Here is a 17,240-nt window from a genome sequence, read left to right as displayed (position 1 = left end):
AGAGAGAGAGAGAGAGAGAGAGAGAGAGAGAGAGAGAGAGAGAGAGAGAGAGAGAGCAGGTGCATTATCTCGAGACGATTGGTAGAAAACGAGAGAGAGAGAGAGAGAGAATGCAGTACTGCAGTGAAGATTCTATGATAACGAATATATTGTTTGCCCTTTCACTAGGGCTTAAGAATGAATGAAAGGAACACAAGTTACCCTGGGCAATTAAACCACGTTACCCTAGGTAATAAAACCCATGATGATAAAAGCAGACGTGACCTCATTTATATTATATGGCCTCCACTTCGTTCTGGTCCTCATAAAATTATATAAATTATGTTCTGGTCCTCATAAGATGATTTTAATTATAAGTTATTTTATTCAAGCTGATCGAGAACGCTCATTTAGTTTCCACGAGAACCCTCATTCAGTTTCCATTTGAAAATATAATAACTTCGAGTAATAATATTCCCCTTCTGCCCCCCAATCGAGGCTAATGCTGAAAAATGGAGACCCCACCAGCGATTACCTTAAGCACGAAACGGTAATCTCTGTTACTTCATAATTACGGGCCTTTTTAACTCCTCGGTGCCTCTCGAGGCCCCATTAGACGCGGCCTTGAAAACCCCCTAATATCTCTGCCTCCAAGTTAAATGCAGGCCATGAGCTCAAGAGCAGAAGTTCCTTTTGTGTCTAATCGCTGTCAGTAGAGTTCTTCCAAAAGCTGATGCGGTTTTTTTTTTTTCCAGCGGTAAAGGCTTAGTCCGGAGTGGAGGTAAAAGTTATCCCCAATTCCTATCTTTCTGAGGATTTCAAGACTGCTGGGAACGTTGGTGATCTAAACATCACAGTCTGATATATATATATATATATATATATATATATATATATATATATATATATATATATATATATATATATATATATATATATATATATATATATATATATATATATATATATATAAGTATAAGTTCAGTGAATAATGACCTCCCTTACCAGCTACAAGAGACCCATGATCGTTCCCAAGGCGTAAGGTTGGGTAAGGATAAAGTCCTTGGGCATGTTATTCAACAATCCACTGTTCCCTTGATGACTTAACCAGTAAATTACGTGCCAGGTATTTAGCAGACTGTAGTGGGTCGCATCAAGGTTGGAAAATAGAATAAGGCTAGCCAGATCATCCCAAAATGACTTGCTAAGAAACAGGGTTACCCTCTGAGGCTAACCCCTTTAATGGAAAATGGCGTCGAGTGAAAAAATGTATGAATACATAGGCAATCGTGTATACATTTAATATGGACACAACCAACGTCTAACGGCGTTAGTAAAAACAGCTGCCCAAAGAAATCCTAGTCTAGAGTAATGTTCTTTTGAGCTCTTATTTCCATGTCAAATTCGACAATCCACTGCTATAAATGCAAGATTGCAAGATTAATATTTTTGCATTTCATCGTCCCTTTTCATAATACATTACTGGAAAACTTAACAGTGTACTTTTACATATTCTAATAAAGGAATGAACTTTAATAAACTCTTAATAAGTGTGTTATAGATTTCCTAGTTTATATCGTGAAAGTAAATTTACTGAAGCACCTCTAATTTCCATAAAATGCCAATCGGACCATTTGAAAATGAACTCGCACGCCACACACCTGATCGAACTGATCGGTGGATGTCAAGCACCTTTTGATCTGGTCGGTGCTTGGATGGGTGACCAGCAAGAAATGTCAGACGCGGTCAGCAAGTCAGCCTTTTGGCACTTGTGAGGCAGGGCGAGGGGCTTGAAACCTCACCTCTAAACGGCTTCCCCTCGAGAGGGAAAACGGCTGTCTTAATAATAAAAAAAAAAAAACGCAGTGATGATGATGAGGAGATTAATGAGGAGAAACAAGGAGGGAGGAGGAGCTGGAAAAAAAGAGGAGGAGAAGGAGTAAAAAGAGGAAGAAAAATAGGAGGAAGAGGGAGAGGAGGAAGCAGAGAAGTGGATGATCTATAAAGCAAGAAAAATGAAAGGCAACAGCATAAAATGTTTGCTTTCCAAAAGCACATAAAAAAACGATACTGGCTTCGTTATCTGTAAATGCGTTTCATCCTAATGGCCCTATTAATGCAACGAAATGCTACCCATTAAAATTCATTAGACCTCGTCATAAGCTATTATAATAACAGCGGTCTCTTTTACACTTTTTGTTAGGTCTTTGTCTCAGTTGTCACGAATAGTGAAACACACAGAGGGACACAGTTAAGACAGGCTTAGTGGGTCCCGAGAGAAGCTTAATTTTTTATTACGTACTACAAGTGTTTTTGTCTTTCAATTCCCTTGTAAGTCAGATCCTTCCTCTTACAAGAATCAATATAGAAAACTGTTTTTGCCTTTATTTGTTTAAACTCTTCTTTCTAAAAAAAAAAAAGTTGTTTAAACTCTTCTTTCTAAAAAAAAAAGTTGTTTAAACTCTTCTTTCTAAAAAAAAAAGTTGTTTAAACTCTTCTTTCTGAAAAAAAAAGTTGTTTAAACTCTTCTTTCTAAAAAAAAAAGTTTAAACTCTTCTTTCTGAAAAAAACAAGTTGTTTAAACTCTTCTTTCTAAAAAAAAAAGTTGTTTAAACTCTTCTTTCTAAAAATATTAAAGAACCGATAAATGAATTAATAAAAAGTATAATCTATCATAACATAAAAAGTTGAATTTTCGCAACAGCTCATCACATATATTCTGCCATTCTGTCTGTCTGTCTGAGTTAAAATTCCCCTAATAACCAATAAGCAATAATACCACATAAAACCTCCAGAAAAGGTCATAGCAACTCCACATTTCCAACGCCGCATTTCACTGCATTTCCATTATGCTAACAAGCCGAAAAAATTTATACCCCTTTGAACGGTCTAATACCAATAATGCTTGTTTTCCTTCGCAGGGGAAAGAATGCCCGAGAGCGTGCGTGCGAGGGAGGCATTGGACGCCCACGAAGAGAGAGAGAGAAAGACTAAATCTTCAGAAACACCGCTGCGTGGGCGCTGCTTCTTCGACGCTGGATTGAGAGGTGCGTGTACACCAGCACCGTCGATTTAGGCGTTCGTGGTTCTTCCCTGAAATGGGAAGGGATTTCCGGGGTTATCCGAATCACGATGGATGCCAGATCGACGGCTTCTGAAGGAGGAGTTTTCTGACGTGGAAATGGACTGAACCGGGCTATTAAGTTGTCGCTGCGATAGTTTATCGAACAAAAAAAAAAAAAAAAGAGATAATGACACTAATGTTTAATTTTGGAAAAGAACATTGACAAATCTTTTGTTACATCTGCTTTTGAAACGACGAGTCCACTGGCCGCATGATAATGTATAGCATACGAGAGTATTTCTTGCTAGCACTGTCATCAAACTAATATAATATTTTACTGATAATCAAAACACCAACTTTGCCTTTTAATAACAATAATCAAAATCCCGACCACCTCCTAATGCCGTGACTGTGTCTTAAGGAGCGCCAAAATCTAAAAAAAAAAAAAAGGACAAAAATGTGACACTGAAAGGAACGAAGTTTAGAAAAATGACCGGCTTTTAGCTAATGCAAGGCGGTGGAAGAAAAAGGGGGCATTTGAAAGAAACCTAATTGTGAACCTGACAGTCAGTCGCTCGTGCACTCGGATAAATGAAAGAAGACGAATGCGACGTGGCGCTGCTGAAGAAGGAGAAGAAGAAGAAGCGGAAGGACGTCAGGAGAATGACGTGTCTCCCCTGGCTCCGGCTGAGGCGTCCCTCCATCCTGGGAGCGCGTCCCATGATTGCAGGATGTCTCCTTCTGATTACTGCCTCCGTCATCATCACTCTGCATGCAGGTGAGTGCTCCTCAAATCTCTCGCTCGAAGGAGAAGCGAGAGATAAAAGACATTTGTCCTCATTTCGTTTTGCCGTGTCTCTCTCGTTTACTCAAGAGGCATACATTTCGCCTTTTTTTTCTTGTTTTTTTTTTATATGCCATTTTCGAAATATAAGCTTTTAGTCAGCGGTGTCCGTCATCTCTCACAGAAAGCAAATGTATAAAAGATTCAGTTTTAATGAATTCTTTTAAGAAAAGGAAAAATTTGGTCCTTATGTTGACTTCTGAAACAAATTGTTTCACAATCATTTTCATCAGAAGAATGCCACACAAGTATATACAAATACGACAGCAGCTACACTCCGAGGGGAAAAATGCATAACTACAAAAAAACTATGCCATTTTCGAAATATAAGCTTTTAGTCAGCGGCGTCCGTTATCTTCTCACAGGAAGCAAATGTACATGAGATTTACTTTTAATGAATTCTTTTAAGAAAAAGAAAAATTTGGTCCTTATGCTGACTTCTGAAAAAAATTGTTTCACAATAATTTTCTTCAGAATTATGCCACATAAGCAAGTACAAATACAACAGCAGCTACAATCCGTGGGGAAAAACTTCCTTGTACATTCAACAGCACGAACAAACAAACATGGTCGTAAACACCTCGGGAGTATTATGATGGTCATGACAACTTTACGACAGACGAAAGGCGCATACAATCGAGCAAGGGTGCTACTCAACCGTAATGCCTACGAGTAAACGAGTAATTAAGTTCTGTATACATTATTCATTAGTGGATTCTCCCCGCAGAAATGAGGGGCTGAGTACGTGTCTCGCCAATGCATCCTTACTATCTTTTCTGATCTCGAGAGACTTATCTGACAGATACATGTAATCTTATTATTCTTTAAACTATGGACGAATTTAATGTTAATATGTTGCTTTTATCTCTTATGTATCATGCATAATTTTTGTGTGTATGTATGTGTTACCCTGTTACAAAAATTTCTCGCTATGTAATCGTAGTGTCCGCTATACCGTGGATGAATGGGCACTAAAAGAACTACGAAAAGCGAAATTGAGACATTTGACGCAAATATTCACTAAATCACTCATGGTTTACGCCCACTTAAGTCTCTTGTTCAACTGGCTGTTAAATGATGCTCGCTCTGGGGAAAATACACCTATATTAAGACTTCGCTTCTAGATAAAACTGAATCACCATCCTAATAAAGATCTTGGAGATTTATGTCAACTTTTCCAAGTCCCACAGAGAAGAATAAATCATCATCGGGAGATAACGAGAGGATCTGTCTCCCCCCGCGGAAATTATGCTCATTCCGTGTCCTGTTTACGTGAGGATTATGCTCGCTCCATGGCCTTGTACCCAGAGGTCGTCACAGAAAGAGGACACACTCGTTTCATCGATAAAAAATACAATTCTCACACACACGGCACCCAGGGTGCCTCGGTAAAGATACAAACAATCCTCGGTCCAAAGGCTTGCGGCAGAAAACTTCGCATGACATTTACATAAACTGTGCTCTTGTCGTTTTTCTATTTTGCTATTCCTAATGATGGAGAGGTGTCATATCTCTGTGTGCGAGTGTGTGTGAGCGCACAAGTGGGTGTTCTTAATACAAAATCAAACACCCACATGTATGTTCCAACGAGGAAAGAGGATCTACCTGAGAATAATAAGGCCCTAAAATCCAGGAGAGTTTCTAAAATTTCACTTTAATCCCTGGGTAGAAATTTGAAGATAGGAACCATATGCAAATTCCTATAGAACAATATTCCACATGACAGGTAAGGGTGCACCAAAACCCTAGACGAATTAATGTCCTAAAAACATTTCAGTGACTTGCAATAATTATAAATACTAAAGGAAAAATGTTTGGCTGATTCTCAACACTACTGTAACCTGGTGTCATTTTCATTTACTACATTCAGACTTACCTTACAGCCAAGCGGGACGCTTTGGAAAGTTCTGAGATTACCACCCACATTCAGATCGCTTGTAATAAACCTTAGAACACGGGACATGACTCACCTCTCCTGAAAGAGTAAAAAATGATTAGTATTAACTTTTAAGGTACTGAGGTAAATTTTAAAAAAGACATTGGAAAAAATTCCCGATTGTCAGCCAGTTTTTATTCTTGTTCGTCTTGATTTTAACGTAATTTTTGCTTTAATTGTCACTACAATTGGGCAGTAAGTTTCTGAGATATACCATACTGATGGAATTTCACCTTCTGTTCAGACTGTATAAAAAAAAATTCAGCCAATTTCTTTCACTGACGATGACTTACCGTGTCTGCAAAAAGCCCTCTGAAATCCGGCAACGCTTTCACAATATAGCTAAACAATCTTTTACGTAGAAACAAGGGTAAACAACATTCAATATCTCTTAAGGACACGTCAGTATATTTCCCTTTCTCACTTTCCCCGATTCTCACACTGGACGAGGAGATTCTCCGGACATGAGAATCATGGCTCTCCTTCACCAGCATCTTTTAGCCCAATTACTCAAGCGACCCTCCCCCCCCATCACCACCCCTTCCTCCTACCTTCCCGGCCCAGCTCAGTGTGATTAATTCTCGTCTTAATTATAGCGTTTTATCCTTTACACTCCAGAGTTATCATCTGCCAAACCGGCCGGAATTTTATCCTCTGGGAATCCGTATTGCTTATAATTTATTGTCTGACTAGTTTATTGGTAATAATTATATGATAATGCAAGATCTGTTTGTGAATGCTAATGCTATTCTGGTTTTAATAATATTCAAGCTCAGGTTCTCAACTGTTTTCCCTGCAAGTACCCTAGAATTACCGGACCATCGACACTTAACCCTTTCAGACACGCTCTCATCCGAGAATGGTAATATATTAAGATTTAACTCTCATAAGTAAGACTTCAGTACATATAATCAATTGTTAGAAATGGTAATGCCATTATTATGGAAGTCATCACTAAACCAACAATGCAGGGCCATGTTATGTTTTATAAAAAATATAAATACAAAAGGACTGTATAATGACCTTTTGTGAAAGCTTGAACCTACCTAACATACACATATAAAATATAACTGTCATTTCTCTCTCTCTCTCTCTCTCTCTCTCTCTCTCTCTCTCTCTCTCTCTCTCTCTCTCTCTCTCTCTCTGTGTTCATTCATACCAGACGTCTAAACACTCCACGAAAGCACTACCACATTGAGAACCTCTGTTCCAGCTGCTTGACTGCTTTCAAGCCCAGATACTTTCATATTTTGAGTCGTCTCTTCCTAACTCACCTCTAGGAATAACCCCTTTAAAAAATACTCATAGTAGCATGAATCTTCAAATGGAGATACAAATCCGCATTTAGATAAATGCACATATATTTAAAGATAGATCTGTACAGATATCTCTCGGGAATCTCTTTGATTCCCTTTTTCAATCAGTGAGATTGAAAAAGGGGAATCGAACAGATTCCCGAAAGCTAGCTGTACTGATTATCTTTAAATACAGATACATTTACATAAGTTTGGATTTGCTTCCCCAATAATCCCTTTGTTCAGTAATCTCCTTCAGCCTGTTCATGAAATGAAAAGGCGAGTCAAATAAGAGTCAATAGGTCCATTTCATTCATCAGATAATATCTTCCATCAAAAAAGGGGTCGTTCAGCGCTGACAATAGCAAGCAAGCATTCTCACGGATTCTGATTAATGGCGTTGCTTTTGTGTTGACTGCATTGTCTTTCCGGTTTTTTAAAAAAAAGGATAACTCTTTCATCATAACTGTCGGCGATCAGTTCACAATTTACTTTTGTTATAGCTAGTATATAATTACTGCAGTGATATTCAGGTATATTCTATACCTGTAACTAATATTTGCAGTTCAGCCTCAATAGACATCGACCCACCTCTGCCTTTTTTTTTTCTCCTGACGTCCAGTTAAGCGATTCTCTTTTCATAATGAAACCTGTAATGACTATATTTTTTTCTTAACTGACTTGGATTTTCAATATAAAGGAGGAATAGAATAGAAAGAGAAGCTGATAACAATGAGGAGGAGGAGGAGGAGGAGGAGGAGGAGGAGGAGGAATGCAAAAACGAGCAAATGCGGAACGCGTAGCAATTTAGCCCCTAAATGTTCCACTCCATTCTTCGATATGGCAGATAATTTTGGAGGACGACTTTCAGGCGCAATCGAGCTTCATTTTATAGAGAACAGAATGGGTCAGAAAATAAATAAGAAATCTAAAAAGAAAAAGAAAATATCGAAATAACAATTACTGTGAATTGTTGGTAGAAGAATATACAGAAAGCATGATAGACAAAATATGAGCGTGATAGCAGAAGTTATTGTGGATTGTTGGCAAGGGAATGTGAAAGAGAAAATGGAAAACACCGTCAGCATGACAGTAAATGCAAGAGTAAATAACGATAATTACTGTCGCGTGTTGGTATGCGGAATCTGAACACAGCAATGTATAGAAGTCACGGTTGACACGTCCAAACCTTAAATGCAGTAGATAAATAAGACCTCCAATGACGAACTCTCAGAACTAATATAGAGGTGAAATCAACCATGGTAGCACCCGTGGATATTCAGGATTCAATTAACATCTCTCGTGCACTTTTGGCTCTCATCAAAGTAATCCTGATAAGAGGAGACAATAAAACATGACAGCAATGATAAAATTATAATTAATGACGTGTTAGGATGAACTTGGGCTGTCACGTCAAGAGGCGTCTCTGCGTAGGTGCAGGAAACAGCTGCTGGAGTTTCCTAAGTTTCCTGCACAGAGAGAGAGAGAGAGAGAGAGAGAGAGAGAGAGAGAGAGAGAGAGAGAGAGAGAGAGAGAGAGAGAGAGTTGTTCCTTGATTTATACATAAAAGTATGACTGTGACAGTAACTGATATGAAGTACATATTTGCTGCCACCCCCCTTATAGTGGTACACAGCTTAAAGGTGTATATATATATATATATATATATATATATATATATATATATATACATAATACATAATATTATGACATATATATATATATATATATATATATATATATATATAAAATAATGAAGAGAGAGAGAGAGAGAGAGAGAGAGAGAGAGAGAGAGAGAGAGAGAGAGACAAAACACCGATAAAGGAAAAGATTAAGGTCGATCGCTCGTAACCAGGCTCATTCAAGTCTTTCACATTTCAGCACTTCATTCCCTGATGTAAGGAGATGGCAACGACCAGCAATAATTCTCACTAACATAGTAAGTGGAATTGCCCCGGCGTGAAGAACTGCCTCCCATTCATCGCCCTGGAGCAAACATTTGCTCCCTCTAGGGCGCGTGCGCTTCATGAAGGAAACGCCTACAAAATCGTACATTCGCGTTCTTACGTAAGCGGTTGTATATACTGGTGTATATAAAAGGAATATCACTGTACAGTAGATAAAACGGACTTCCATTTACCCCGTGGTCGAGACCCGCGACAGTTGTTTAACTACCACTTATCTACTTCAGCGCTTGGGTTAACTGGGGGCCAATGGGTTCAATGGGAACGAGCCCATATTGTTCCGCCTGGCTCGGGAATCGAACTTGGTCTCCTATATAGTGAATCAAGTATCATATACTCTAAACGGCACAAAGTGACGCAACAACGATGTATATATATATATATATATATATATATATATATATATATATATATATATATATATATATATATATATATATATATATATATATATATATATATATATATATATACATATTTTATATATAAATATATGTATATATATACATATATATATATATATATATATATATATATATATATATATATATATATATATATATATATATATATATTATTAGCCAAAGACCTTTTCCTTCTAAGGTAGGGTGGCCTGAAAAGGCGTTGGACATCCGATTCTCAGCAAAACTTGGGATGAGAACGTTGGCCCAATAGATATCTGGCCTCTCTGTGGTTAACTCACCCAAGTACTCACGAGGCAGAAGAACGAGTCCACCTTCCCTGTCCGGCTGGCATTTTCTCGAGATGTAACCGAGTACCGAGACCTTTCCTTGAAAAAAGCGGGGCGCCATATCTTATAAACTAACCATAGACTTCTCTTGAAAATAATCTCATTATGTTTCCCATACCCAAATTTCAGTGGGTTCATTTTCTTAACCTAAGCCGACCCACCAACCTAACGTAAGCCGACCCAACCTAACCTAACCTAAGCTAGGGGCATGGCAAAAAAAAAAAAAAAAAAAACCGGGGCTGGTGCAATACTAGCATACATCTCAGGAATCTGCGTCCGGGTGATCAGTGTTGCCACGACTGTTGCATTTCTAAGGGATTCCAATAAAAGACTACTTTTAAAACAAGGTTGGAAAGTCAATAAAGTTAAAAATTTGCTGTTTGTTGTAGGACATACTGAGGCAAAACTGAGACACTGGCTAGTCCCATATTTTCCAGTTTAAATATTCATCTTAGTTTCTCGGACTTTCTGGCACAGAAACACTGTGGAAAAACATACTATGAAAGAAGATAGAAAAAAAGCTTTTCATTTCCTGCAAAGGACTTTCACCTTAAGGTACTGCAGTTTGTTCAGCGCCGATATTTCAAATAACAATAAATTTCAAGAGAAAAAAAGTTATAACAAAAATATAGAAAGGGCAGCCCGAACGACCATAAAGTCCGGCAAAACACAAAAGTCGTAAACGCAACGTAAAATGAAATAAGAAAAATAAAACTCAAACAACATCCAACTCCTTCGCCGGTCAAGTAATGTTATTAAGGCCGTAATTCACGCTAGTTTTTATTTTTTTTTTAGGCACCTGAACATTTTCCAGAACCGGTAACGAAAATTTATGGTAACACATACCACACGGCCGACCAGATGATAGAACCAGCTACAGTAAAATCCCTAAAAAAAAAAAAAATAAAATAAAATAAAAAATAAAAACACCGCAATGGAAGAGAATTCTTTTCGGGAAAACTACTGACGAAAAAATACGACAACAGCAAAGACGCTGATGACTTTTACTGTTCAAGAAATGGATGCTACGTTCAAATAAAGGACTCCGGTCTTTTTAACACTAATTCATTCCACCAAGATATATATATATATATATATATATATATATATATATATATATATATATATATATATATATATATATATATATATATATATGTGTGTGTGTGTGTGTGTGTGTGTGTGTGTGTGAGTGTGTGTGTGTAATAATATATATATATATATATATATATATATATATATATATATATATATATATATATATATATATATATATATATATATATACACACACATATACACACACTTGTATCTCTACTGAGACTGTTTATTCTCGAAATAAACTACCACTGAACAAGATCCCAGAGGCCCTTGTATTTTACATAGAGTTAGAATAGATATCCGTTCAAAATACCCTTCATGATGCCTTTAAGGTGATACTGAACTTATGGAAGGGTGATATAAACTACGTAACATCTGAAGCCCTAAGCCCTTTGAAGCTGATAAGGAAAATGGTGACGGAAAACAATGATGGTTAAAAAAAAATACTGTATTTGATTCGCATAACCGTTCAGCGTTCTTTCTAGCAACCGAAAGCAAAAAGTCCTTCATCCACTGAATTTCGAGTCTTACTTTGAACCATGCACCTAGCACTGAACTGCTACAGTTCGTTGCAACTTTCAGTCAAACCTAATCCTTTTTAGAAGTGGCGTTAATGCCAAACTCAGCGCTCCATTATCTGATCATGGGTGGCATGAGGAGGAGGAAGAAACCTTCTCAAGTTTTTCGTTCTTATTTCTTCTTTTTTTTTTTTTTTTTTTTTTTACAACTGGACGTAAAGAGAATTTCACGCAGGTAAACCTTCCTCTGTTTTTATTTCGGATAATCCCCTTTCGCCGGCTTGCGCTGGACTGTACACAAAAAAACCCATCCCTGTTTCAAGCTGCGGAACACAGTTGGGGGGAAATCACGGAAATTGTTCAGCCGGTAGCGAGTTGGATGGAGGAAGGAGCTTAAGGAAATTGGGGTAATGGAAACTGAGAATGGAAAAATAACTTACGCTGTTTACGCCTTCTGTCAGTATGAATGAATTATGAAATAAAGGAGCATTCATATCGATTGAAAAAGGATAATTATCCCCCTTCATAGTTATGATAAAACCACGCAAGTCAATGCACGAATATGAAACTATGATGTAATGGCAGCAAAATTCATTTGTTATAAAGTTGGGGGAGTTACTTCCCAGCAACGTCAACCAAATTGTCTAGAGCAAAAAAAAAAAAAAAAAAAAAAGGAATGGAAACTATAATATACACAGGATGGTATGAATTCCATCGTCCTGGCCACACATGCACTACGCAAAAACAAGAGAACAGAACAAGCAAATTAGATTTCCCTCTGAAGCAAAATGCCAACCATTCCCTGCGAAGACAATGCAATCGCATCCAGTAATTAAGTCCCATGTTAATTCTTGGCAATTTCAGAGCTCGTTAAAAAAATCTTTACTGATAATCTTAATAGTGATTAAGCGGTATAATTATTCTATAGTGTATGCAGTGAGGTTCTGGAATGCACTGCAGAATTTATTGATGTATTCATAGAATACCAGCTGTTTATCTCATAAGTGTCCCCTTTTTACTCTTTTTACTGTTAATATAAAACTATTTCTCCACCTCTGACCAAAGGCAATCCAAGTCCTTCACTTCACCTTCACACACGGAAAACTAAAATTCTGATCATGTGTTGTTTACGAAAGGAAGAGAAATACTTGACAATGAGCGGACGGTGTTTCACATAGAAATGGGAAGAGCTATTAGAGCGCCTTAGATAAACTACTTTTTTCTGGACAAAGTAGCACGGGAAGTTTGACTAGCGTAAGCCTGCGTCCAATCCTCAGCAAAGTTTGACTGGCAAATCCCAGAGTCCGATCCCAGCAAATGCCTCTGAGACATCCAGGACAACGATACTAGATACCAAGAGGTCTTTGAACAAATGAAAGTCGACCAACTTTCCCTTACTCGTATCTAGCATGATCCTGTGCGAATGGGGAAATTTTTATTAGTTTTTTCTACTACAAAAGGAAGTTACACTGGATGTTGTATAACTTAAGGGCCCCACTGAAAGTTTACGTCTGTACTTTATAAGGAAACTATTTCTAAGCAATGCAATCAAGTTCTATACAGAGAATTGTGTAAAGAATGAAAATACTCCCTTGGTAACGACAAAGCATATCCGATTTCATATTGAGAATTGTAAATGATTTCCTTGTTCACATTTAAACATTACTAAAAGGCAGACGTTATAGAAAACCTGTTATATTAAAAGGCTAACGAATGAATAAACATCATTCCGATTTTAGTTTAACGATATATTATAAAATTACATTTTCGGCACAATCATCAACTGAAGATAGTGCGGTGTTAGGAATTTATTCAAGTAATAAGGATTAAAAGCGAATACAAAAAATTCCTGAAAATGTTTAATCATCAAGCTGACAAAACAGTCATGGCTCCCACACAATGAGCAAACGGAGTAGAAAACCCCAAAAGGAAATCTTCGAAGTCTAAAACGAAGGTTCAAGTTACATTTTCTAAGGAACATCCTTTTCCCTTAAAGAAACGGAATGTGAACACTCACGACAAAAAACATTTGGCTCACGAAGAGTTCCGCGGATGACTGAAAGAGCCAGATAGCGTTGAGCCACTACAGAGCCACTACAAAATGAGACTGAGCAGAAAACCGACCATCCACGGAAGCGGTTCCTTTTCAGGGGGGAAAAAATTGTGATGAAGTACCATAGGAGTGAAGGAGACGAAAGAAACGTCTAAAGGATAAAAGTACCTTTTTCTGAAAAGAGAACTTTTGATGATATACCACAGAGAGATGACTACTGTTTTTTGCTAACGCTGCTGGGGAGAGAGAGAGAGAGAGAGAGAGAGAGAGAGAGAGAGAGAGAGAGAGAGTGTTCATAGACCTTAATCGTCGTCATTGGGCTAATAGTTAATTAATGTTTTGAAAAAATGAATAATCATATCATTATATATTTTGAAGACTTAGATTCTGAGGTTAAAAATATTTTGAAGCAAATTACATTTTGAATACTTTGTGAATCAGGGCACCTCACGCGGTGCACTGCAGGCATTACTAAAGGTACTTTGCAGCGTGCCTTCGGCCCCTAGCTGCAACCCCTTTCGTTCCCTTTACTGTATCTCCTTTCCTATTCTCTTTCTTCCATCTTACTTTCCACCCTCTCCTAACAATTAATTCATAGTGCAACTGCTTTGAGGTTTTCCTCCTGTTACACCTTTCACACCTTTTATTGTCAATTTCCGTTTCAGCGCTGAATGACCTCACAGGTCCCAGCGCTTGGCCTTTGGCCTAAATTCTGTATTCAATTCAATTCAATACGTTTTAAAAGGCCATTTTTTCATCGTGTGAAAATCAGCCCCTCCTCTAAAATTTTTAGTAAAGTTCGGTACAAAAAATTCTTTAAAAATGGGATACACTGATATACCAAACCAGGGCCCCTCATCTAATTTTACAAAAAACATTTCAGACTCTTCAAAGCTGATATTCCTCAGTTCATTACATCTGAAGACTGACATACCGAGAGTAAATCGGAATAACACGAAGGTAACGAGTCCTCCTTTTGACAGGAAACGTAAACCAAAATGAAAAGCATTTTCTGCAATAAAATTTGCTCCCCGCCCTGTTCTTTGACAAAGAAAACCGCCTCTTCACTTTACCACAAAGGCAAATTTACCGGGGATAAAAGGAACTACGTGCAGGTAAAATTCCGATGTTCCTCCACCGGATAATCCCCCTTAGTGGCAGGCACCATGTCGGAAAAAAAGAAACAGTCGCGTTGCGTGATGTAAAGCCTTGTTGAGGGAAATCACGACGCTTGTTCAGCTGGCGGAGAGTGACGAAAGAGGAAGGCTTTTGGCCAAACCGGAGGGATGGATATTCTGCCATGTATTTTCTTATCTGATTGGGAAACAGAAAACGGGAAACGTAAATTTCGATCATAGATATATTTACTTGAATTAAACCACAAACTAATCATTGGTCAGATGAATTCAAGGTGGTTTGGAATGGACTATAAATTTTTGGCCAAAGACCAAGCGCTGGGACATACGAGATCATTCTGCGTTGAAAGGGAAATTGAGAGTAAGAAGGTTTGAAATGTGTAACAGGAGGTTGTACTATGAAACAGAGGGTGGAAAGTAAGATGGAAGAAAGAGAATATGAACGGAGGTACAGTAAAAAAAATGAAAGGAGTTGCAGCTAGGAACCGAAGGGACGCTGCGAAGAATCTTAAGTAAAGCCTACAGTGTACCGCATGAGGTGCACTGACGGCACTTCGACCCTACGGGGTTCAAGTAGGTTTGGCGATGTGTAGAAAAAAATATTCTCTCTCTCTCTCTTCTAGCTTTCAAGGTATCCTTATAAATACTGGCTTAAACGTTCTGATGTATCCTCAAACTATTCTCTCTCTCTCTCTCTCTCTCTCTCTTCCTCTTCCGGCCGCATAGCTTTTAGTTGATCCTTAACTTTTTTTATACTTCCCTTCGAAGCTGGACTGTTTCCTCAAATAGCCCTATTACTCTCTCTCTCTCTCTCTCTCTCTCTCTCTCTCTCTCTCGTCTAGCGTTGAAATGGTCTTTATTTTTTCATTCATTTACACATCTATTTTTTCCTGAGTGTCAGTGGATCCTTATTTATTTTCAATTAATATATAAATGTATTTCTTGTCAGTGTTGAATTTTCTCAATGATCTTTTCAACTGGGAAGCAACTTTATCAGAAAATCTATCACAATGTTGTTTCACATTTTCAAATGTTCCCCCGACAATTTCTAAATGTTATTTAGAACTTATTTTTAACATAAACTTTGAAAGCGAAGGTCTTTTCCAACGTGATCCAACTTCATTCTTTCTAATTAGAATTTCTCCGTCCTTTTATTTTCTCTCTCCCTCTCTCCTTTAAATATATTTAGTCTTCTTTGCCTCCCAATGTCCTTTCTTTTTACGTTCCCTACCCCTTTTTAAATTCAACGTAGTCTTTGCTCTTAATTTGTTATGTCACTTCTTTCTCCCGCTTAACTCCCCTTGGTTTATTTACTCCCCTCTCCTGCTTCCTCCTATCCACTTTCTCCTTACAAAAATATGGTCCACCTCCACGTCCCCATACTTCCTACTCTTGCTTACCCTTCCTAAGTCTTAAATACATTTTACCTTCGCCTCATCCTAATTTGCTTTTTCATTTCTGTTCCCTTCTTTCCTCTCTTTTCTTTCCTCTCTCCCTTCCGCTGTCTCCTCCTCCTCCTCCTCCTCCTCCTCCTCCTCCTCCTCCTCCTCCTCCTCCTCCTCCTCCTCCTCCTCCTCCTCCTCCTCCGACCTTCCATTAAGGAAATTTTACCTTCGCCTCCAACTTCGTTCCTTCTCCTCGGCGTCGCAGACTTTCGTTTACTTTTAATCATAACCTCCTGGATGTCAGATGGGGCCAAGTTTAGTCGCCTCTGTAATTAAATATACACCGTCCTCTCCTCCGAGCAGCTTAAAATGGCGTGAGAATCTCCGGGCGAAAAACGAAGAACGAGAGAGAGAGAGAGAGAGAGAGAGAGAGAGAGAGAGAGAGAGAGAGAGAGAGAGAGAGAGAGAGAGAGAGAGAGATCGTATTCTATAAGTAAGATATATATTCCCATTCATCTGAAAACTTCAGTAATATATAGATATTCAAGTCAGCAGCTGCCTCCCGCTATTCCTCCTGAGAAGAAAGTAATAAGAAGAATTGAGAAGACCATATATAAAATCAATTCCACTGATACTGCCATCCTCTTTAACAAAACATGCTTGAAAGAGGGTCTATTACCTTCATATATTATTATTATTATTATTATTATTATTATTATTATTATTATTATTATTATTATATTACTATTATTATGTAATAAGCCCAAAAATAAAAGTAACTGATAAGTAACCCTCCAAAGACTATAAATTGCCCGTGAGCGGCACAAGAAAAATAAAAAAACAAAGATAAACAGGGTAATATGGATATAAAACATGAAAAAATAAAGCCAAACAAATCAACAGTCAACAAAGAGTTAAATATTTAGAGCCATAACAATTCGTTTATTACAAACGAGGTCTCTTTTACGGGTCTCACAAAGAAACATGAATATATATCATGTTTCGTTTTACGTCCAAAAACTTTATAATGTCATAATCCCGGGTTTAATGTGACATTAATCGAAAATATAGATGGCTCTGTGCTGGTCCGTTTGCCAATCTGTCAGCGGTGGAAAATTATTTCCCACGCAGGACCTGCTTCGATTTTTTTTATTACTCTTTGACCAAACGAATATTCGTGCCTTCAGCTGCGACAAAGCTGCGACGTATTTCGA

General features: G+C 37.9%; 1 protein-coding gene across 1 annotated transcript in view; it reads left to right on the top strand.

The window, feature by feature from the left end:
- LOC136846680 (uncharacterized) overlaps nt 1-17,240 on the top strand; it is a 99,745-nt gene that overhangs the window by 15,437 nt on the left and 67,068 nt on the right. Inside the window, exon 2 of the mRNA XM_067117687.1 lies at nt 2,901-3,821. Coding sequence (XP_066973788.1) covers nt 3,635-3,821 — 187 coding nt within the window. The 5' untranslated portion in view covers nt 2,901-3,634. The remainder of the gene's footprint in view (nt 1-2,900; nt 3,822-17,240) is intronic.

The sequence above is a fragment of the Macrobrachium rosenbergii genome, chromosome 15 (assembly GCF_040412425.1).
Source record: "Macrobrachium rosenbergii isolate ZJJX-2024 chromosome 15, ASM4041242v1, whole genome shotgun sequence".
Taxonomy (NCBI): Eukaryota; Metazoa; Arthropoda; class Malacostraca; order Decapoda; family Palaemonidae; genus Macrobrachium; species Macrobrachium rosenbergii.
Note: the sequence above shows the minus strand (reverse complement) of the source record. Positions and strands in the feature narration are given on the sequence as shown.